Source organism: Sarcophilus harrisii, chromosome 3, assembly GCF_902635505.1.
Source record: "Sarcophilus harrisii chromosome 3, mSarHar1.11, whole genome shotgun sequence".
NCBI lineage: Eukaryota > Metazoa > Chordata > Mammalia > Dasyuromorphia > Dasyuridae > Sarcophilus > Sarcophilus harrisii.
The window spans coordinates 214,762,124-214,787,402 of NC_045428.1; the positions used below are offsets into that span (position 1 = coordinate 214,762,124).

Below are 25,279 nucleotides of genomic sequence, written 5' to 3' on the forward strand. Positions count from 1 at the left end.
TGGCTCCCACATGAGGTAGTTTATATGGAATAATTGCAATCTCTCCTGTCTAGGAGGTAAGACAATGCAGAAAAAGGGAATGATACATTCGAGAGACCCTGATGGAGTGGCAAACTAGGACCTTCAAAAAAGTGAATCATTTGGGCTGATAGTTGGTGCTGGGAGGAATGGGTAGTTATCCAGGAAACTGGAAATAAAACCTAACCATGGAGGAAAGTTCATACTTTCTGAGATGTAGCCTCTTTACCATAGTACCAATCACTCCTATGCTACTACCAGCTCTGCCTATGACTATTACTTGTAAATCAGAAATTCTGGTTTGTGAATAAAGCAATCAAACACCTAAAATCTACGAGTTTTAAGCTAGTATGAATATAGTTTGTATTTAAATGTCAGAATCAGACTGATTGCCATGGAAAGAGAAAAAGTTACTAGATTAAAGAATGGGAAAAAAATAACCAACTCAATAGGAATCAAACTTACTTGTTGAAAGCAGGACTATATGTATAGATGGTGCTACTGCTCAAGTTATAGAGAAATGGCAAATGTTTGTGAATATCTGAAGTTGCCCAGTTACTGAAGAAACTATTCAGTAATCCTTGGTCAGCCCCTAAATAATTAAAAATGAAAAACACAAAAGAGAAATGTATAAACATAACATGTAGAGACTAAGAAAATGTATACAAATGAATATTCATGATGAAGGATACTAGGAATTACTAACTTCTCTGCTTTCTGGATAATATTGTTTCAAGCTGTTCCCTCTGAAGAATTTGCAATTACTTCCTGAAAAGCTCTCACAGACAGAATCAGAAAATCAGAACAACATGACCCATTAAAAAAGTAGATCAAAAGAAATGGGGTATAAATGGTTCAAGAAAAAAATAAAATTAATTCACATAACTCCTGTCAACTAAAACCTTGTACTTAAATTTCTTTTCCGAGAAGTCTTGCTAATTCAAACTAAAATGTTAAGTACATTCATTCTTTCTAACATTATCATAAGCATATCTTCAGAGGAGAGCAAGTTGACATTTTCTAAGCTTTACTTACATGCTGTCACCTTCAGTTTCTAATATACTTCCCTCTACCTTAAGATAATTTCTATTTTCTGGCCAGATTTATCCTTCATTATTAGGATTTCAAACAACTATATTACTATGTGCTGCCTAAATTATTATTAAACTCTCTTTTCACTTTAATTCCATTTTCTGATTCTTCATAGAAATAGAATAGTGGATTAAGAGTTTTAATTCTATCAGTGAGTGACAAGTTATTTAATGTCTGAAACTGCATTTCCTCATCTGTAAAAGAAAGGGATTGAACAAGATGACCTCTAAAATCTGTTCTAGTTTTCAACAATCTTATCTTCTATTCTACCTTTGTTGAATATCACTTCAATGGCTCTTTATAGTTATGTCAATTTTGTCCTTTAAAGCTACATAACCTTGTTTACTGAGTTGATTAAAAACAGAAGATGAAAAAAAGAAAAAAAACAGTTAAAATCCAAGTAGGAGTGGGCATAATTTCTAAACAAATAATTCTTTCCTCTCCAAAACTTACCATCAAAACTTCCACATTCCACTGCATGCTGCATCAGGAGGTTATGGGTTTCTAGAGACGGTTGGAAAACAAATACTCCACTGTTAAAACAATCTGGCCATCCAGAGTCCGGGGCTGCAGAGAGCTCTTCACGGTCAAAAAGCTCATCAATATTACACAGCACCTAGAGAAACAGAAATGAGCCGAAAAACTGCATCAATATTTTTCATATTGGTAACAACCAACAAATGAAATTGATGTTAGGATTGAAAAAAGACAGACACTTTTTTTTGTTTTGTTTTGTTATTGTGCCATTTTAAATTTGTCTGAATCATAAATGAAATTTTCTATATTTCTAAAGAGAAATGTTCCTATAACTCTGACTTTGAAATTAAAGTAATTCTTTTGATGTTCTTAAGATACTACTTTTAAAATTTCACCTGATGTACTCTAATATGGGTGACAAATGAAACTAAGGAAACTTACAAATATACATAAGATCAAAGAATATGTTTAATATGCTATCTCTGCTTCTAATGACAGCATAGTTTCCTCGGTGACTTTTCTAAATGGTGTTTCACTTGAAAAAAAAGAAAAAGAAAGAGAGGGGGAAAAAAGTATTGAATAGCCTTTTGTTCCTGTTTCCTTGCTAATACGCCATTTCATTCAGATACCTTTTCAAAGATACATTACAGAATAAACTAGAAGCAAGTAAACTACCAGCATTCATTCCAAACTCAAGCTTCTGTTGAAATTTGATCATGAATTTGAAGTTTTATATTCTTTTTAAATCAACTCCCTTTATTGTAGAAGTTGAACATGTGTTTTCCAAGTCTGTTGCCTGCTACCCCAAAAAATCAGATGGGTAATAACTAGTTAGGCACAGCAATCCTATTCACAGTAACCCTTCAGTACTTAATGAGTGCTTTATATACTTTATTTTATTTGAGTCTAACAACCTGTGAGGGTGAAAAAAGAAGCAGAAATATTCTAATTTTACAGAGAAAACTCAGGTCTCATAATGATCAGTAGCTTGCTCATGGTCACAAGACTGATAAGTATCAACTTCAAAATTCAAATGTGAGTCCCATCCAAAGTGTAATATATTTGACTGTGTAAATATTTCTCCTGCAGTACTTCTTGTTGGGCACACACAATTTGGCATATGATTTGATTTTGTCTAATAACCCAGGGGTTCTTAATGTAGATTCCATGAAATTTATTTTTAAAAATTTATACCTATATTTTAATATAATTGATTCCATTATAATCCTATGTATTATTTTAGAATTTAAAAAAAATATTCTGAGAAGGGACTCATAGGCTTCACAAGGCTGTCAAGCGTATTTGTGACACACAAAATAGTTAAGAACTATTACAGGGATTACTGGAATACCACCTATACTATGTCTCTTCCTTGATCTAACCCAGATTCTCCATGCCAGAATCTCTGAAAGATTCTTGAGGTTACTGTGTATATTTCTGGTTTAGGTAGAGGTTCATTACCTCCATTCATTACCTCTGTGTGATCCTCTGCATACTTTCATCTTTTCATAATCTCCCTAAAATTACTGAGATTGTTTTTAGCTTTATAACATAGTAAATGATCTTCATAATTTCTTATTGTACTCACCAATGTATCAGCATCCATAAAGACACATTTACTATAATGTGTAAGAGTCCAACAGTGAAGTTTAGTGAATGTTACACCAAGTTCTGGTCTCTTCAGCAAAGCCAAGTGGACATAGTCGGCACTATCTTCCAAATCCACTTCAATTACTTCATCAAAAACTTTGTAGAGAACATCCCTGAAGGAAGAAGAAAAATGAAAATGTATATACACATATATAATATCAGAGCAAAGAGTAAACATTTTAATACAGTAGAATATTTTTCTTTAAGCAAATGGCTTCTTGTACTATAAAACCATAGATCACTAAATAGATTTTTGTTTAGAAGCCAAAGGGTAGCAAGCAAAATAAGCATACTGTTATATAGTATATTATATTACAGGCTGCTTTCTAAATCAGTTAGAACCTCCAGGTACTTTTTTCCTAGAGATATCTTTAAAAAGATTGAAATATTTATTTTGCTGGACACACAGGAAGAGATTGATGTACTGAAATTCACACAAAGAAAAAAAATCAGATTTCTGTGTCACACATATTTATGCAGTAGAATATAGTTTATTTTCATGAAGGGATGGGTGGGCTAGGTATATTAAATAATCTTTTTTTATTCCTGTGAAAGTAAATAAATTTAATAACTACATTCCATTTTGTTTTCCATTCAGTTTAAAGAATAGTTTCTCAAGCAATCAATGATATTAATGTTACCACTTGCTACTTCATACACTTGTTAGTAATCAATCCAATGTTATTTAGATCCAGATTACTTTTAATTCATTAAATAATATCATTTTCTTATGAAATTTCATTATATATCATGATTTTATTTAGAAATGCCTTTGACCATTCATCTTTTCAATCTATGGTGTATGGCTCCATTCAATTAACTTTTTTAAAACATTCTTTTATCATTTAATACCCTTGTTTATAAACTCTCAATTATTTCTCCTATGTTAAAGAAAATAATTAAACACCTTAGCTGGGCATTTAAAACTTTTAAATTTAAACTACATTTAAAATTATATTCTGATCTCAATAATTTTCTCCAACTATTTGCTTTTTATTATCCCTTAACAAAAGAAGAGAAACATATGGTATAATGGAAAGAAAAACAATCCTAAAAGTAAAAACCTTATTAAAGTCCTACCTGTAATACACTCTGGCTATGTATACCCTATGTGAATCATTTAACTTCTTGTCTTCCCTCTCTCCCCCACCAACTCTCCAAGGATATATGATGCAAAATAAGTATCAGTTTGCAATGTTAGAGTACGTTAACCACAAAATGAAATCTCAGGTCTAGACTAGAGAAAAATTCCCTTACATAAATATGCTGTTCTATCCAAATAATTTTACTAACTGCATCCAAACATGTCTTTCCTACATTGTGTCTATTCCTTTGTTTATACTATTCCTTCTCAAGTAAAATGTCCTGCTTCTGCCAGACTCCTCATCAATACTACAACTATGAAGATCCTACTAATAATTCAAAATTTAGATCAAATGGAACCCTCCCTAAGTGAAATCTACTTTAACAATTTGATATGGACATAACTCTCCCCTTTTGTACCACTGATTTAGCACACATCATATACAGCTTCATGTTCTTTATTTAGGATCTCTTCAGCATTAGCAATGTGTTTAATAAATTATCTCATTCAATCTTCAACACTGTGAAGTAAGGTAATTACTCTCCTCATTTTCAGAAAAAGAAACTGAGACAAGGAGAGGTTGCGTAATTGCCTTATCATTAGACAAGTTTTGTTTCAAGTAATGGACTTTATACATTAAAACAGGTTCCTTGAGGACAGATACTGAATTTCATACACCTTTACCCACTCCTTGCTCTAAAATAATGTTTTGTACATAGGATGTCCTCAAATCAGTATTAAATTATTGATTCATAGATACACAAGCCTATTTGCAAATGGCTGGGACATGACCAGAGGTGAAGAACCAATTACAGTAACTAAAATGAGCTACCAGAGTTTTACCAACAAGCTCTGAAGTTCCCAGAACAAACAAAATTAATAATAATTTGAAAGTACCATATACTTTGTTCCCAAGGTATTTTTTTGAAAATTAAACTAGGGATATAAAAGACAGATGTGAAGTCATGGAGTTCATAATCATACCTTTATTAGATATATGTGCTATCAGCAACAAAGTTTAGGATTGGCAAAGAACATTATATTTCTCATTTCATCCTCACAATAATCCTATGAAGCTATAATAATGTTCATTTTACCCATGAAAAAAATGAATGTGAATGACATTTCAGAGTCTTGGACAGAATCACACTACTAGTAAATGTCTGAAGATAGATTATAAATGAAATCTTTGTGATGCTAAGTACATGGTGCCAGATACTATACATCAAGATAATCTCCAAGGTTCTTTCCAGCTCAATGGTTCACTTTTCCCTCTCTCCTCAAAATCAATATCTCTATTTTTATTTTACTTTTATCTATTAATATATTCCTCCTCCTTCTCTTTGATAACTTCTTGAAATGGCCATGAACTGTGAGGATGCTGGGCAGGTTAGTTAACTCTGTCTGCCTCGCTTTCCTTAGGTCAGTTAACACTGTCTATTTCAGTTTCCTTATCTATAAAATTATTTGAAGAAGGTAGTATCAAACCATTACAATATCTTTGCGAAGAAAATCCCATAAGATGTCACAGATAGTCAGACATAACTGCAACAACAAAATTTTGTTTCTATGTTATTTTAAAAAGAAAAATGCTAGAAGTTGATCCAAGATATTGACACCTGAAAAGAAAGACTGATTCTTAATCTATCTCTCTATTTCATCTTCATCTCTCCTACTCAATACTCTTGCTCTATGAATCTCTTTAAAGAGTTCCTTCTAACATAGGGGCAGGAGAGCAGATAGGAGTATATATAAAAGTCATAAGCCTCGCTCAGAAGAAAACCTTAGAGATTTAGTTTTATTTTTTAAATCCCCAGAGTTCAGCACAGTACTCTGCACACAGTAAGCACTTGATAAATGTTTTGTTTTTCATGCATTAACTAATCAACAATTTTTTCTTAGTTATAAGTGAAGTTGAAAGAAAGAGTAGCTAAACTGCAAAATCACTGTAATGAAAAACTAAAAATGAAAAACCATTTTTAGAGAAGAACTTCATGGTAAAGAATATTTAGCTCTCTGTCAATATACTATATCTGTCATATTTAGAGCTGAAGTCTAATTGTTCAAATCACAAGGAAGGGGTGGAATACATACATTCATACATACATACACACACTATCACATAGACATAGAAATAAAAACGGAAATAGATACTGGACTGACTAGTAGATGGAGGTACAGTTTTACCTCTTCCATATAACTAACTTTGTGACCATGGTCAAGTTACATAAACACTCAAGGTCAGCAACTCTGTAAAATTTTAAGTCACAGATGAGTTGCTTAAGTGAAGGAAGTTTATACCCTGGAGTTCCTCAAACTAATTAAATAATTAAATCAAATATTGAGACTAGCTAGTTACTAGCAACACACTTATTTACACAGAGATATGTATAATATATATAATATATGCATACATATATTTGTCACATTACAGATTACTAATAGTTCATTGTAAACATGTGAATTTTTATGAATTCTAATTTTTTCTAGATAGTCTACAAATGCTTTATATTTTTTTCAAAAGATAATATTTATCTAGAGATAGTAAGCAAATTAGGAGTATTTATGCTTAGATCTATAGTATAAAAATAGAATATCAGTTCTAAATTAATCAAAAGTGTTCATATATACACAAATTGGCTTTTATGCAACTTACCTCAATATCCTGGACACCTGAGATGTAATTAGTATCACCAATTTTCTTGTTAACCTGTGATTTTTCAAGGATTGTCCAAGAACAAGAGCTCCCTGGCAGTAAACATCATTGGTAGCAAGTGTCACAAATGCCTGATCTGTAACTAAAGATTTAGAAGAAAATTAATTCTACTTTTTGGACTGGCAGAGTAGCAGACTTATTGCAATCATCTGTCTCCCAAACGTTCATGCTTGGCACATAGGTCATAACATAAAGGTATGACTTCATGCAGGACGAGATATATTCATTCATGAAGCAATAGGTGTCACAATGGATAAGGTGCCACTGGACTTTGAATTCAAATCTGGGCTCGAAAATTTACTAGCTGTGTGACTCTGGGAAAGTCATTTAACTTGTTTGTCTGTTTATTCAACTTATTAAAAGTGGGAGTCATAAGAGCACCTACCTCCCAAAGTTATTGTGAATATCTAATGAGATAATATTTATTAAAAGCACTTAGCACAGTGCCTGGCATATAATAGCCATATATAAATGCTTATTTCACCTGTCAAGGCAAAGTCAGGAACTATATAAGCAAAACTACAAAAATTTTCTACACAAATAAAGTCAGATCTAAACAATTGAAAAAATATCAAATGCTCTTGGGTAGGCTGAGCGAACATAATAAAAATGACAATACTACCTAAACTAATCTATTTAGTGCCATACCAATCAAACTCCCAAAAAATTATTTTACAGATCAACAAAAAATAATAATAAAGTTCATCTGGAAGAACAAAAGGGCAAGAATGCCAATGAAGATAGCCTAGTTGTGCCAGACCTAAAACTATATTATAAAGCAGCAGTCATCAAAACCATTTGGTATTGGCTAAGAAATAGAGTGGTCAATCAGGGGAATAGGTTAGGTTCACAGAACAAAATAGTCAATAACTATAGCAATATAGTATTTGACAAACCAAAGACCCAAGCTTTTGGAATAAGAACTCACTATTTGACAAAAACTGCTGGGAAAATTGGAAATTAGTATGGCAGAAACTAGGCATAGACCCCCCCACCTAATACCATATACCAAGATAAGGTCAAAATGGGTTCATGATCTAGATGTAAAGAATGTTATTATAAGCAAATTAGAAGAATATAGGATAGTTTATCTCTCAGATTTGTGGAGGAGGAAGAAATTTGTGACCAACGAAGAACTGGAGATCATTATTGATCACACGATAGATAATTTTGATTATAATAAGTTAAAAAGTTTTTGTACAAACAAAACTGATGCAGACAAGATTAGAAGGGAAGCGATAAACTGGGAAAATATTTTTACATTCAAAGGTTCTGATAAAGGCCTCACTTCTAAAATATATAGAGAACTGACTCAAATTTATAAGAATTCAATCCATTCTCCAATTGATAAGTGATTAAAGGATATGAGCAGACAATTTTCAGATGAAGAAATTGAAACCATTTCAAGTTACATGATCAGAGAAATGTAAATTAAGACAACTCTGAGATACCACTACACACCTCTCAGATTGGCTAAAATGACAGGAAAAGATAATAACGAATGTTAGAGGGGATGTGGGAAAACTAAGACACTGGTATATTGTTGGTTGAATTGTGAAAGAACACAACCATTCTGGAGAACAATTTGGAACTATGCTCAAAAAGTTCTCAAACTGTGCATACCCTTTGATCCAGCAGTGTTTCCACTGGGTTTATAATCCAAAGAGATCTTAAAGGAGGGAAAAGGACCCGCATGTGCAAAAATGTTTGTAGCAGCCCTTTTCGTAGTGGCCAAAAACTGAAAACTGAGTAGATCCCAGTCAGTTGGAGAATGGCTGAACAAATTATGGTATATGAATGTTATGGAATATTATTGTTCTGTAAGAAACCACCAGCAGGATGATTTCAGAGAGGGTGAAGAGACTTACATGAACTGATGCTAAGTGAACTGAGCAGAACCAGGAGATCATTATACATGGCAACAACAAGATTATATGATAATCAATTCTGATGGACATGGCTCTCTTCAACAATGAGATGATTCAGACCAGCTCCAATGATCTTGTGATAAAGTGAGCCATCTACACCCAGAAAGAAGACTCTGGGAACAGAGTGTGCTTTACAACACAGCATTTTCACTGTTTTTGTTGGTTTTTTGCTTCCATTGTATTTTCTTTCTCATTATTTTTTTCCAGTTTAATTTGATTTTTCTTGTGCAGCAAGATAATTGTATAAATACGTGTGTATAGATTGGATTTAACATATATTTCTACCATGTTTAACATATATTGGACTACTTGCCACATGGGGAAGAGGTGGGGGGAGGGAGGGAAAATTGGAATACAAGTTTTTACAAGGGTTAATGTTGAAGAATTATCCATGTATATGTTTTGAAAATAAAAAGCTTTAATTAAAAAATACTTATTTCTTCTTTCCCTTCCTTCCCTCGTTATACAAATGCAAACCATAATTTCTATCTATTTCCAACTCAGAAATTTATTTAGAGTTGCTGATTCCCTTCTTTTTCCCTTCTCCTGCTACACACACACACACACACACACACACACACACACACACACACACACACACATACACTCACCCCCCCCCGACACACACAGTGATGACAAAATGGATGGATGGATATGCATGAGCACATGGATATATATAGGAAAATTGGTCCTTGAAAAATCCCCCAAAAAAAAAAAAAAATATATATATAATCACAAGGTTTTAAACTAATTATAAGATATGCCTAGACCAAGTGATCACTTTGTGGTGTAAAAACAAGTTATTATTATTCAATTAGAAAGGAAGCACTGGCCACTGTCTTAAAAATGAATGACATGCCTCTGAATAAATTTATATAACAGTTAAGTCAAAAATGAATAGACTCCTGCTAATCTATTACAAGAGCAGCTATATCAGTGGTTCTCAAAGTCTGGTCCAGAGTATCCTCGGAATCTCTGAAATCCTTTCATAGAGTCTACAAATTCATAATTGATTTTTATTTTTAATGTGATCAATATCTACAACTATAACCCACATAAAAACTCTTTGGACAGATCCTCAATCATTTTTAACAGGACAAAGATATTAAGAACAAAAGTTTGAGGACCACTGAGCATATGAAAGAGATACCTATAGCTATAACAGAGGGTATAAGGAGTAAAAATTGCCCCCTCATTGAGCACAAAGACTAGAGGCAGAGCTACTAGCAATAGAAGATACCATATTCATGAGGTCAAGAGAGCTGAAAGCATAATTTCTGGAATAGACATACTTTTCAGAAAGACAAGGATTTAGGGGAAAAAAATGACTTGAAGCAACAGGCTTTTTTTTTTTTAAATACGACCTCTGACAGCAGAAAAAAGAGCTGATTTTTGATTCAGTTGAGAATTAACTCCTACAATCAAGAATACAATTGTAGAGAGGAGTAAACTCTGAGAACCCAGCTCAGAAATTAGTCAAATAGAGACGCTGTGCCAACAGTACATTATCATAAGGACTCCATCAGGAAATAATGAAGTACCTTGAGGCTCTGTAGCCCAAAGCATGAGTTTCCTTAGCCATCCTCACTACCATTATACTCAAAGTTTGTGCTCACTCTTCCTATGGATGCTTTGCAGGTTTTTAGGTGACTGTTACCCAATTTTGTGGTGGGAATGTTTAGTAAACACTGCTCTTACTGTGTCATCTTAGTAAATGCTTCTTTAAACTAATTGTGTCTACTAGCTGACTCTCAAAGAGAATCACATAGTGGATATGCGTTTTAGTTTTAGAAGCTCAGTTTGAATGAGGGAAAGAGGATTTTTATTTTATTTCATAAATTTCCTAATGTATCTTTTTCAATTAAGTAGTGATTTCTAATTAATCATTCAGAAGACTGTTGAAAAAACAAAAAAGATGAGTCAAGTCTAAACTAAACTGAGAGTTAGGACAATTATTTTGGCATATTAAGCAAAAGTAAGACTATTTGGGTGAAACCCAAATACCTCCATGTGAGGCAAAGCAAAATGCTTTGTCATGAAATTTTTCTCAATGATGATGATTTCTGACTTAGTCATTTAACAATACAGTTTTTAGCTAGCTTTATTCTCTTCATTTAAGAGCCAAAGACTATATTCCTTAGTGACTAGAGGCAACCATGGAAGAGAAGCCAGAGTACAAGTCCCATCATTGAAATATATCAGCTACATGACACTAGGCAAGACACTGAAGTGTTTTAGTGCTGCAAGCAATTCTCTGAGTATAAGTTGCAGAGAAATGACTGACGTGCATTGGTAGACTAAGATTTCTCATCTGGGAGAGTTTTTAAATACAAATTTAATTATAAGTCTAGAGCCTATGGCTATGTAACAATCAGAGACCATTCCTGATGAATGTATTGTGAATACCACAAATTTAGGTGATTTGCCAAGTTGTGGCAGAAATCACAAATGTCAGTAGAAAGAAATACTGAGTATCATATGGTAATCTAGACTTTATCATTTCAAGTATTTGTTTTATTAAAGAATATACATGCCAAATATCTTTTTCAATAATTTGTAATATTTTATCACTAGCAATGTTTTTGTATAACCACTTTAGTAAATATTTTGATGTTTTTAAGCAGAAAGACATGAATTTCTTGCCAAGATAATTGTGTTTAGGCACAGTCGACTCATAATCAAAATCTCTACCTGTTTCAAAAATCAGATTAAAAGAACACTTCAATTCTGAGAGTGAAGGTGGAGAGGGAGGTGATAGTATTTCATTAAGAGAAAAGATTCTCTCTCTCCATAACTTCTCACTAGGGATACAAAAAATAGTGTTATCTGACCCAGTTTACAGTACAACAACAAAGTTCACATACATACCACTACTTTCCACTTCTATAGCAACTTTCAAACAAGTTTGTCTCTCAGGCCCCTGAGAGCTCGTTGCCAAGATAAAGACAATAGGTTCTATGAGGAAAAGAGACACACTGAGAAATACTGAGCCTTGCCCAAGGCCACTGCATTGTCTTGAGAAATTTGAATTCCTAGCATGAAGCCTAGTGCCCAGACCACACAGTATCTTAGCTTTCCAAAAAATAGACTACAGTAATTCCTGAGTTTTGTAAGACTCCAATAGTACTAAAAATCATATAAGTACTAAATGAAATCATAAAATGAATTAAATTTCACATAGTAGATTCTTTGTTACTAATATTTCAAAAGGAAAAACTATATAAATGAGTCTTTCTAGACATTCTTTATATTCTCCTTCAATTTACATTGAGTACTGTTGGGCTAAGAAAGAAAATTCCAGGTTCTTTCATAGTGATGATCACTCTGGATTCTAAGAAAGTATGTTAACTTTCAGGTGATATTCTCAAGAGAAAAAAAATTACATTTATCTAGTGCCTAAGATTTATAAAGTACTTTCCTTACAACAATCTTCTAAGGAAGATACAAGTGTTATTAGTCCCATTTTGCCAATGGGAGAATTGAAGTAATGATTTATCCATGTACATATGCCTAAGAAATGTCTTAGCTTTGATTCAAAACCAGTTTTCCCAAATTAAGTTTTACACCCTTTACTCCAAATCCTGATTCTTTCCTCACTATAATCTAAATTGTGTACTGAAGTGACTACTGTAATAAACTTATTTTGGAAAGCAACCGAGTACAAAACAGAAGTGTAGTCTATTAAGTTCTCATATGATTAAATGTGCTGAATTTCATTATTGATGTGGATACTAACAAGTCACTATTGATCCCTTTAATGAGCAAAGTTGGCTTTCTTTATCAGATTGCCATCATACAGAAGAAGATTTCATATTTAGTTTTATTTTCTTGGTTATGAGGAGAGATGAGTGGCCAAAGTAGGTTGAAGCCAAAGATAGTCCTAAGAATAGGTAGTGACAAAATAGATCCATGGTAGAACTCACATAAGCAACATAATTCAGATTATCCAGAGGGTTAATTTTCTAGTGTTTTGAAGTTGTGGATCATTATAGCCATTCCACACTGTAGATTCTTCAAAATTTCTCTAGATGTCTAGTTTGAATTCTGTTATTGTGGAGGAAATATCAGACAAGTGGGAATTTTGGCATTTTGATATAAACATCTGAAACATATTTATGTGTTTTATACTTTAAATGCCTGAAGTGTTATGATCAGCAGCCTTCTTAACATTTCCTCTTACCAGACCTTTTATTTAGTAGGACATATTATTTTTAAAACTTACAGCATATGGCATGACAAATTAAATGAGGTTGAATTTTTTTAAAAGTACGTTAGGAAAAAAGGAAACTAAACAGAGAAAGCTTTACAAATGTGGAAGCAGGATGCAATTTTGAATTTTTTTCCTTCATCAACAAGGTTTTTGTCTTTTACATAATTTCCTCTCTAATACATATTTTACCAACCCCAATGTGCACTACAGGCCCAAGAGAGTGTTTAACTATTTTTCCTGCCTGAAAGGAAGGAAACTGCCAAAGCAGTTACTAAAATAGTTAGTAGTACCCCTTTCTCTGATATACTTAGGCCTAGACATGTGTCTAACCCAGTACATTCCTTTCACTATCATTTCATTTTGTCGAGAGAGTCAGACACGTTTCCCCTCCTAGTTTAAACTGACTGATTAGTTCAATGGAAATATCTAAACCTGTTCACACAGAATTTATGCCTATATTATGTTATACATTCTATAACACAAAAATGTTTTCCATTGAGAAAGGTACCAAGGCATAGAATATCTTGTTAACTATATTAATTGAAGTTGAAAAATTTGGGATAAGCATTTTACAAACAGACTATCCAATCCCTCTTTTCTACTCAGTAAGAATTTATCTTTCCTCCAACCTTAGTTTCAAAAATAAATATATAATATCATTTGAGTTACTAAATTTAAAAGAGAATGAACCCAAGAATTTGGAATTATCAGGACTGATAAGATATCAGATAAGATAGTAGATACTAAAGGGAAAATCATACATACTTTAATAGAGAGTAGTTCTTCCAATTTCCCTGATTTATAAGAGTATAAAAAAGTTTTGCATACTCTTTTCTCTCCTTGTCATCTCCATATCTCATTCTTCTATCATCATCCTTCATGAACTTTTTTTTTTAAGGGCCAGAAATACATTAAGCTCTGATGACCATATATCATCCTCATTTACATTATATATTTACACTATTCCCAATTACTCAGTGACCACATTACTTGACTCATGATACTCTTCTCCTACCCAATTCTTGCCATTATCTTAGGAGATTTAAGCATTCATGATGATTTTCCCCCCTATCAATTTGATTGCAAGCTTTACTGAAATTCTTCACCTCCAAAACCTTCTCCCCATTTCAGCTATATAGTAAAAGGAGAATACCATGAAATTTACCAACTCTTAGAATTTCACCATCTCTAAGATATAGAACTTTGAAATTCTTCTAACTACTCTGAGCCATCCAACTATCAACTACCAATACTATACTTGCCCTAGCATACTCCTTCATCATTCTACTCACGGGCGGCCTAGCATACGAATGATTCCAAAAAGGTCTTGAATGAACCAAATAGGTTTTTAATCTAATTAAGATAATTGATTTCAACTCAATAAATTGTCAATAAACTTTCTAGAAATCCACCTGTTCCATATGGCCATATTTTTATGATGACATCTGAACTCCTAATTCATTCTTGTTTTCAAATTATCTCCCTCATTCTGGCTTCCTTTATTTCAGCTTTGATCACATGATTGACTAAAGTTTTATAAACTATAATCTTAAAATACCTTGCACATCTGATCTTCTAATATTCTAGACTTGTGGGTCATCATCAACAGGTATGGGTCCTCACCTCTGGTTAACTCCCAGTATCCTATAACTACTGTGACTCCAGGACCACTAAACATCATTAAAGAATATCAAAGAATCAAGCTGATTTCAATCTCCATTCCAATCCTTCCTACATTTCCAGTTTATATAAAAGTATTACTCTAGAGTTCAAAAACATTAATGACGTGCCCAATCCTACAAACTTATGTATAATTTGAAGTCCTGTAAATCAAGGTCCTCCATCACATATGCCCCTAACTTTTCCTACCAAATGAATCTCCTATTACTCCATTTCTGACAAATACATATGGCTTCATATATTGCATATATAAATGTATCATATATAAATGAATTATAAACATATGCATATATATAGTCTAATGAATACTCCAGTTTTCCAGGGCCATGGGACAGATATTTAGATAGCTAAATATGTAGAGAGAGAGATATCTCTGGAAAATTACCTTATACATTGCTAACTCTAATTTTCTTACCTCCATACTTTTGATATTTCCTTTCCCTGAGACAAATTTCCACCTTCTCCATCATCTCCAGTTCTTCTCATTCCCTTATACAAGTCTACCATAATCTCATCCATAACGTCTTTCCCCATCTTCCCAAATGGGGGATTCCTTAGTTTTTTGAATGTTTGTAGCATTTTGCTTTTATTTCTATAAAAGTAATCATTTACATCATTCTATTTTGTGTTATAACCGCTTGTTTAGTAAAAGATTCACATAGGATAACATTGAGTAAGGGCTCACTATGTGTGAAGTATCCTAGGTAGTAGGGAAAATCTTTAAAGTTTAAAAATAGCCATGTCCCCTGAGCTCACAAAGCTTAGGTCCCATTTAATCCAATAGTCAATTCTCCAAAATAGTTACATGGATTTGAATTCACATTATTTAAAACTGTAATTATGTGAAGAATGGTAATTAATTCCAGTCCAATGGAAATACAATTTTTAATAATGCAACACTTCAGAAAACTTATCATTCATACTATTTGGGTCCCAGCTATAGTCTAAAAGGGAGAAATTACACATAAAAATGAACTGTGATGCAAAATAATATATAGATGTGTAATCAAGTTTTTACCAAAGTGCTATGTGGAGTTCTAAGAAGAACAATAATTGCCCTTTGGAAGAAAATATGAAGGGGGAAAGCAGGAAAGACTTTATGAATGAAGGGACATTTGAATAAAAATGTAAAGAATGGACAAGATTTCAACAAGTTGGGTAGGGGTGAGGGTGGCTAGTAAAGGAACACGGGATAAAGCACAAGTAAAGGCAACAATGTGATATAGGCAAGGGCCATTATGTTAAGTAACAGGTAATCCAGTTTAGACAGTGTATAAAGTATATGAAACCAATCCATCATTTCCATCATCTTTGAAATTTTTGTTTCTTTTGGTTTTTTGAACCCTGACTTTAAATATTTGCTGAAATATATATGATGATTGTTTCAACAGTTCAATATGCACTGATTTTTGCCACTATAAATACTCCATTCAATACTCCATAACAGTAGTTTTTCTTAGTCTTCAGCATTTGTTTTGAGTTGCTATGACTAAAATAATTTAATTACCTGAAGGCCAACCTTCTGATTATGAGCTTCCTCCAATTTAGCTTACTAAACAGGACAAGAGTCATAAAATCCATTGTTTGGCCACTCTTATAGCTAGATTTATAACCTTAAGGGACCTTAAGATCATCACATACAATCTCCTCATTTCAGTTGAGAATCTAAGGTCTAGAGAATAATTTGTACAAGGTCACAAAAATAGCATCAAAAGTCAGACTCGAAGTCAGATTATGTATGTATGCATGTATATGTGTATATAGATATAAATACCTTGTACACATGTATACATATGTGTATACATATATACACATACATGTTCTTTCCAATAAACTTTCCAGCTCCCTAAGGACAGGAAAATGTTTCACATTTGTTGTTCTATACCCAATATCTACTGAAATACTTGGCACACAGCAATAACTTAATATTATAGTTGCTCAATTTATCTCTTAATCAATGTTCTTTCCATTATAACACACTGCTTAAAACTGTTACAACCTTGTGAGACTTATCTGAACTTGAGATTTGCTGACATAACTTTTATAAATCCATGACTATTATAAATGCTATATTGAGACATTTGTGAAAGATGGATTGGAAAAGAAGGAAATCAAATTATCAAGGTCTATTAAATAGTTATTGTAATAGTCTAAACAAGTGATACTGAGCTATAGAAACAAAGAAGAGGGAGTGTGCAAATAAATACATGATAATTTTGGAAGGAAAAGACATCATGTAGAAGATAGAACTTAAACTACAATTTGAAGGAAACTAATAATTACTCCATGAGGGAGGACTACAGATATAATTATCCTTATTTTACAGATGAAGAAGCTAAAACTCAGAAAGTTTAAGAGGCTTGAATGTGGTGACACAGTTAGTAAATATTGGAAGCAGAATTTAAACTCAAATCTCTGTAACTCAATGAAGAGAAACTAGGGAAGAAGATAGAAAAGAAAGGGGCAGATAAAAGAAAAATGAAGAACAAATTCGGGATATTCAAAAGCATTAAACAATAAATAAAGATCAATATGACAGGAATATAAGTTCTGAGAAAAGTCTATTAGACATAGTGATGAGGAAAACTAACTTTTGAGAGAGAAGTTTCAGTACTAACATGATCTTATTGTTAATTTACTATAAGGTTAATTAAAGTAAACTAATTAATTCGGTAAAAATCAATGGTATAGTCTGTATGTTTTAATGGATTCATGAAGATTTTATAGAAATATGATCATATTATAAGATATTCCAAGGTTATGAAACAAAAAATTTTTTTGAATTTAAATTTCACAACTTAAAAACATAACAGTTCTATTCACTTAGCTATCTGAATTCCTTAGAACATGAGGAAGATGACCTCCTTACTGAGCCTTTGGAATGAATCTGGCTCCCTCTGATTTAGAAACATAGGTGTTTTTATTCTTTGTACTGTCAAACTGGAGATTACATGCATTTAAAGCAAGAACATTAATTCTCCTCAGTGTTTTCTTTCCTTCCTCTCCTTCAAACCCATGCTGCTTCTGGACTTATGGCCATCTGCCAGATACCTGGAGCTCTGTGTGATATTGGATCAACATTAGTTTTTTCCCCAAATATTCAAAGTTTACCTTTTATAAAAGAATAGAGGATAGGCCCTTTTGTTCAGATTTTTCTTTCACAACATGACTAATATGGAAAGATGTATAAAATGACTGTAAATATATAACCTATATCAGGCTACTTGCTATCTTGGGGAAAGGGGAAGGAAGAGAGAAAAATATGGAACTCAAAATCTTACAAAAATGAATGTTGAAAATTATCTTTACAAGTAATTGGAAAAATAGTATTGTGAAAAAAAGAAAAAAAAAGAGGATAGGAAAAAGGTATATATGCATCTAGTTCAAATTTTTAAAATAACCTTTACATTGTAATAAGAAAACTTAATGAATACCAAAATTTGCTGATAAAGAGGAAAGTATATGAACAGAATTTTGATTCTAAATATTAGAATTATCTGTATAGAATAGAAAAGGAGAATTCTTCAAAAGATTTACTTAATGATAACATACATTTATATGATGCTTTAAAATTTGCAAAGCATTTTATATATATCATTAGATCCTCAAAACAGATCTATAGGGTGGTAATTAGCAATATTATCCCCATTTTGTTGATGAAGAAACCAAAACCAAGAAAATAAAGTGACTACCCCAGTCATGTGTCACAAGAGAACTTGAACACTGTTGATCTGTATTATTTTCATCACTGTCTCTTCAGCACCTGAAACAGTGCCTCAGTCAGGAGTTTGATACATGTTTATTAAATTCAAATATATGCTCATATTCCTAAGACATTTTTAAAATTACTGCACTCTAGCCTCTTGGGACCCAAGTCTTTCACTAGCAAATGAAAAATGACATTTGGAGGTCGAATTTCTAAAGGCCATCATCATCATTTTGTAAAGGAGATAGATTCCAAGGAATAAAATGCTGTGGTGAAAGGTAATTTTGTCAAGAGGACCAAAGTGATGTAGGTTGGAATGAATGAGTGAAGAAGCTGAGGGGATTGAAGGTATGCTCTATGTAACATAACAGCATGTCTTAGGAAAAAGAACATGCTTTATGCAATCAAATTTGAGCAATGGTACAGGTTTAAACATTAAATGGGAATCTAAGAACAGTACCCATCTATAGCTGTTCTATCCTTCAAAATAATTCAGATCTACCAGAGAAAGAGCTTCTGTTATTTTCATTCATTGAAGATTTGGGGTTTTTTGGTAAATAGTTGGTGTTTACATAAAGTCTACATTGCAAATTCCAATGTTGATTAAAATCAATTTTAAATGCTTATTTTAAATGGTTTTCAAATTGGAGAAATCCAAACAAGCAAACTACACAGACATTTTTCTGTTGCCTTACAGGAGGGACATTCTGTGGTATACTCACTCTTAAAAATAGTATGCTGTTTACAATCTAAAAAATATACTGACTACTCTCCTTTCTCAGACAGGAGGAATAAAAGCAACAAGAGCACAATAATTAGACATAATTTTCTAGTTTCTCAAAACAACCTATTAAAACAGTATCCCAGGATGTCAGATATTTATTTTTACTAATATTTTAAACAAGTAGATCTTTAAAATAAAAATAATAAAATATGACAGTATAAAAGTACGTTAGTGTGATCTTCATTACTCACAAGATTGTTGTGAGGATATATTAGATCAAGTATATAAAAGGTGTTTAAATGTCAAATCACCACATAAACATCAGCAATTATTGTTATACCTCCTCAAAAATCTTTTATGATTGTACTAAGGATGTGACCCTGGTTTCTCAAAGATTCTGTCATTAGAACATAAGCTCTGGAAGATACTGCACCAAAATAGTTTAGTTCCAAGTAGCAAAATGACAGCAACCTTTTTGAGGACAGCATAGCAAAGAATGGCAGGCATATCATCAGCAGGTAAGCTACTATGTTAAATTATGGCAACAACTGGAGTTTGATATTGGCAACAACATATAATAAAAAACATTAACTGGCCTTCAATTCTGTGTATCCTCTTTCTCCAGAAGAGATGATAAAGAAATAGCAGAAAAGGAAATATACTATGTGCTAAAAATCAAACAATTTTCAGACAATCAAAATAGCAGAAAAGGAAATATACTATGTGCTAAGAATCAAACAATTTTTAGACAATCTATATATAATTAATGGGTATTGTAAACATGAGATTTGTTCAAGGGCCAAACAAATGCTAAGTTAACAGAGAAGAAGCATATCATCATCAATATACATGTAATTAAAAAACATTAACAAAAAGGAAATGTGCAGCTAAATGAAAAGATGACTCACTGGCCTTCCTCAGAGAGGCAAGGAGTTCCTGGAATTGCTTTCAGAATGTACATAAAGGCAACAAAAAGCATCATTTGATGGAACTCTACCATCTTGTCATGTAGTGTTCATCATGAGCATAAGAAAAAAAAAAGAATATAGTGAGGATAATTGTAATTTATGCACCAATATCTGTTGCAGAGAATAAAAAGCAAAAGAAATTCCAGCAAGAAAATAAACTCTTCCAATTCAACTTAGTATATATTTTGATATTTAGTCACTTTGATAAATGGGATAATGTAACATGCATATATTCCTATATACATATGTGCATACACATAAATGCGTATATACATGTCACACATATGGTCTTATATTTTTATACACATTTGTGTATACAGTATATGTTGTAATTATGACAACCTTTAAAAATTAAAGACTCAGGAGAATTTAATTCCTTAAGCCTGGGGCATATTTCCAAATTACTTAGAAACTATATATGTATGAGTACACATCTGTGTGTACATGCACGTGTGTATGTGTGTTTGAGTGTACTGCATACAATGAACACCTTCATCCAAAAAGATTAAGAAAATGATGGAAATGACAGTAGTATCACCTTTTCCAAAGCAATTGCTTAAAAGTAGAACTATCTTTTTTAAAGTGAAATGCAAGCATATCAAAAACAATTCTATGAATGTTTGATATGAAACTCAAAGTAGTCACATTATGCTAAGATCATTGATAGATAAAACAGGAGGATAAGAAAAGGAACTTGGTAGTAATGTGTCAGCACTCCATAAAAATCTATTTATATCATTAGTCATATATCAATAAATGATATTTATATCATTATATCACAAAACAAGCACTTCATTGGAGACTAATGCTTTACTCCTCAATGTGTGATTAAAAAAAAAATAAGCAGAAATTAATTTAGGAAGAAGAAACTGGGGAAATAACCTAGACTAGACAAAAAATACTTTAAAGAAACTGACATAGTCTTGAAAGCATCGCAAGATTATTTTACAAAATATCTCAAGGAATTGAAGATAACCAAAAGAATGAGAAAATATCAAAAAGAGCAAAGCAATAATACCTATTCCTATTTTCTTATGCTTACAAAATATTTATGAGAATGATCTACAGGTACACAGAGGATACTTTGGATAAAAATGTGAGAAATAATTAGGAAGTTCTTTTTATGATTCCCCATAGCACATCACAACCATACAACCGCATAATGACCAAAAGATGCATAAAACAAAAGTTTATGCAGAGGTTATTTCTTGTTGCCTGGGGATGATGGGGGAGGAGGAAGCATTTGATTTAAGGCACAATGCAGTTCTTCTACAGTAAAGAGTCTTTCATACAAATGTTAAGATCTCAGATAAATGAAATCTCAGAGATAATTTTTTAAGGAACTTCTAATTATTTTTTTTAATTTTTTTATTTAATAGCCTTTTATTTACAGGATATATGCATGGGTAACTTCACAGCATTAACAATTGCCAAACCTCTTGTTCCAATTTTTCACCGCTTACCTCCCACCCTCTTCCCCAAATGGCAGGATGACCAGTAGATGTTAAGTACATTAAAATATAAATTAGATACACAAAAAGTATACATGACCAAAACGTTATTTTGCTGTACAAAAAGAATCAGACTCTGAAATATTGTACAATTAGCTTGTGAACTTCTAATTATTAAAAAAAAAAAACAAGCTAGGAAGAAATCAAGGAGACATATACTAGCCAAAAGTGTTCAAATTGTCATGAATAATGTTTCATAAAGGGAAAAAAATGATCAGTCTAGAGATGGCAAAATCTCTTAAAATTCTTCTACTTGTGGATACTATGAGGTGGAATATCTTGTTTTTATTTGTACTTTTTGTTTTCACATCACATTCCTTTCCAAATATGTCCCTTCCCCCCCCATTCAGCCATCCATTGTAATAAATATTTTAAGGGAAAGCAGTTCAGAAAAACCAACACTTTTTACATAACTGTTAAGAGTATATGCTATCTCATACCCATAGTCCATCACTTCATGTAGATAATATTATGCTTACTAATCAAGCACCAAAATATTCAGCATCTTCTCAATGATGTCTAAATTATTCAAAAGAAATGAACTTAAAATGCATGCCAGAAAAAAAAACTAAATAGAAGAAAAATACCTATTCTCAAGATTATGGTAAGCAACTGGAATTGCAAGACCATTGAGGTAGTACATCAGAACATAAAAATCACAAGTAGGGCCCAGAAAGAGTGAGCTGGATATCTTTAGTAAACTATGTGTGATCCAATGGACAAGGAGATTCATTGTGGTCCCAAAGAAACAACAGCAAAATACTAATCATAATTTGTGCTTTAGAAGAGGCATAACAAAATGATATCAATAGATATCCATTATGAGAATTTTTTTTTAAAATTAACGTGAAAAGGAGGTAAATCAGGAATGAGGTTTGAGCAAATAATAAGATAAAATAAATAGCAAATAATAAGCAAATAAATAAGATAAGAGTGATTCAATGGAATCTACAAAATGTAAAAAGAACTAGAAGAAAGCCACAACTACATCAGGTAGAGATTTTGCAGAAGAATAAAGACAAGAATCACTTAGGATGCATAGATAGATGAATCAGTCTACACACATAGAATCTAGAAACAATGAGATTAATGGATCATTGAAATATTTAATTATTATCTATCTTATAGCTTAGTGGAACAGAAGTATAGAGTATAAGCAATATACTTATGGTCACACAGAGATACAACATCTTATTTCTTATAAAGGTGAATCTAAATGTCATCACTATGGGTTTCTAAGATCAACTTTTCATTTTTATATATTCATTATGTTTAAAGATGAGGAAATGAGTAAACTCACTTTCTGGTGATTAGATTTGACCCAAATTGGATTTAGTAATCAGAAAATGTGCAAAGTAACTACTCTGGAGTATTTTTAAACTGAGAGCAAGTTGTTTGAATAAATTTACTTACTGTTCCCTAAATTCTGGAAAATCTTATTGAGATAACATCATTGACTATCTTAGATTATATATTTGTGTAAAAATATATTAGAGCACACATACACACATATTTGTGTTTGGTGATTAAAAGCTACATGGCTTTAAAAATACTTCTGAAGCAAATGCATATTCATTAAGGATATAAAGATTCTGATTATAATTTTGAAATGATTTTGCTGAAAGAAAAAATGAACTAAGAACAGTATTACTAATAAAAATGGAGGCTATGTTTATGATTGACAAAATATTTATATATGAATATAGTATTTATTACATACTTTATATGCTATATGTTTGTATGTATATATCTGTATATGTATGAATGTGTATTAAGTATATATATATATATGTGTGTGTATGCATATATATATATATATATATATATATATATATATATATATATATATATATATAAAACTGGAAGCTAGATAAACAGGCTTTTAGTTTTTACATATGAAGAAGCTTTTAAACATGAAGAAACTGATTATAGACCTTGCCTGGAAACCCACATATATAAAATTAAGGCGGGGAAGGTGCAAAATCTTCCGGCTCCAAGTCCAGAGATCTTTCCACTGTGCCATGCTTCACGGCATTCTACAAATATACTATAAAAGAAACCAACACTTGGAAAGATAAATTCTCATTACTACAGGAAACCCAAAGATAGGAGGAGTCTAATTCCTATCAGCTCTCTAGCCAGATGGTAAAATTTCTAGTGTGTCTGGTCTATTTATGACAAAGCATCCCGATAGCAGTAAATAACTGAAAATGATTTTCCTTGCTTTGCTTCCCAACAAGGGCAGTCAAGGAGGAAAAGTTAACATGAAATATATACCCACAGTAGAATCAATTACAGGAACTGCAAATTTACCACTGAAGAAGACACTCAAAATAAATGGCTTGTTTACCACCCCCAGGGTTGAAAAAGGGAAGAAAATACATCTACTTACCAGACATCATCTAAAGCCAACAGGATAAGGGGATGAGAACAGGGGGCGTGTATATGTGAATGTCTGCACTCCAGCCCACAGTGAAAAAGCAGCAACTACAGAGCCTCAATAGCTCCCAGAAGGGGCCCAAGATGAACAGATGAGATTTCTCCAGAGGAAGAGGGTGTGGGGGATGGGGAATGGAGAAAAGCATGGAAAACCTTGTCTGATTTTACAGGTCTCTTGCCTGCAAAAGAGAATAAATTAATTTCCCTCGATCTGCCCACTGCTGCAAATGTCCCCTCCCCCTCCGTCAGCAGAAGCAGTCAAGCATACCCCCGCCGCCGAGCGTCCAAGCTCACCCGCAAATACTCTGATTGCCAAGGGCATGACATCCCTGGGACTGAACTGCTTTCGCCCACGCCTCTCTCCTTCCTCCCCTTCCACACCTGCGAGTGGCTCTCCCTCCTTTTTTACACTCGGTCAGTGCCCTTTCCCCAACGCCAATTGTGCCCCCATCCCCGGCCCCGAACCTAGTGGGTGCTGAATAGGGATACGCTCAAACCCGCTCCGGCCCGGAGTAACCCTGCACCCCGCTCGACTTCCTCCCTTTCCCCCCAGCTGAATCGGGGGCTACCTCTTCCCTACAGAACTTGGGCAGCCTCTGTAGTCCAGGTCTGGAGAGCCGAGAGTCCCTGGAGCCTTCTGCCCGCCGGGATTGGTCGCTAGCTGGAAAGCCGGCTCCGCCCCTGCCTCTGTGCAGCCGCCCCCCACCCTAGTCCAAGCAAGCACTGTAGCTCCAGAACCCCTTCAGTCCTCTCTGTCCCACCGATCGCCCCTAACCCCAGGATCTTTAGGGACACAGAGGTACATCTCGTTATTAATTAGAGGAAGATGAAGGGAAGGAGAGGAGCGCTCCCCTTTCCCGTCCTCTAAATATCCAGTGACTTCTATGCTAGAACATTTAACCTTTAACCCATCAGCCCCAAAGTCAATGTTTACAGTGGCCTCAGGGGGAATGGGCAAAAGGCCAGAACCCTGGTCTCTTGCAGAAATCCATCCATCCTAATAAATGGAGAACAATCCTGTAAAACTTTACTGACTGAAAATCAAACTTCCTACTTGTAGATTGGGAAGACAAGTG

General features: G+C 33.2%; 1 protein-coding gene across 5 annotated transcripts in view; it reads right to left on the bottom strand.

The window, feature by feature from the left end:
* Positions 1-25,073, bottom strand: part of GYG2 (glycogenin 2) — a 49,488-nt gene extending 24,415 nt beyond the window's left edge. For 2 of the 5 annotated variants that reach the window (XM_031959043.1, XM_023500360.2), the window contains exons 1-6: positions 24,669-25,073; positions 24,157-24,382; positions 6,978-7,119; positions 3,176-3,350; positions 1,564-1,726; positions 484-610 (exon numbers count right to left, since the gene is read on the bottom strand). In XM_031959043.1, the coding sequence (XP_031814903.1) occupies positions 484-610; positions 1,564-1,726; positions 3,176-3,350; positions 6,978-7,119; positions 24,157-24,166 (617 nt within the window). In that variant the 5' untranslated portion in view covers positions 24,167-24,382; positions 24,669-25,073. The remainder of the gene's footprint in view (positions 1-483; positions 611-1,563; positions 1,727-3,175; positions 3,351-6,977; positions 7,120-24,156; positions 24,383-24,668) is intronic. The other 3 variants (XM_023500358.2, XM_031959044.1, XM_031959045.1) reach the window with 3 other exon arrangements.
* Positions 25,074-25,279: the final 206 nt, after the last annotated feature.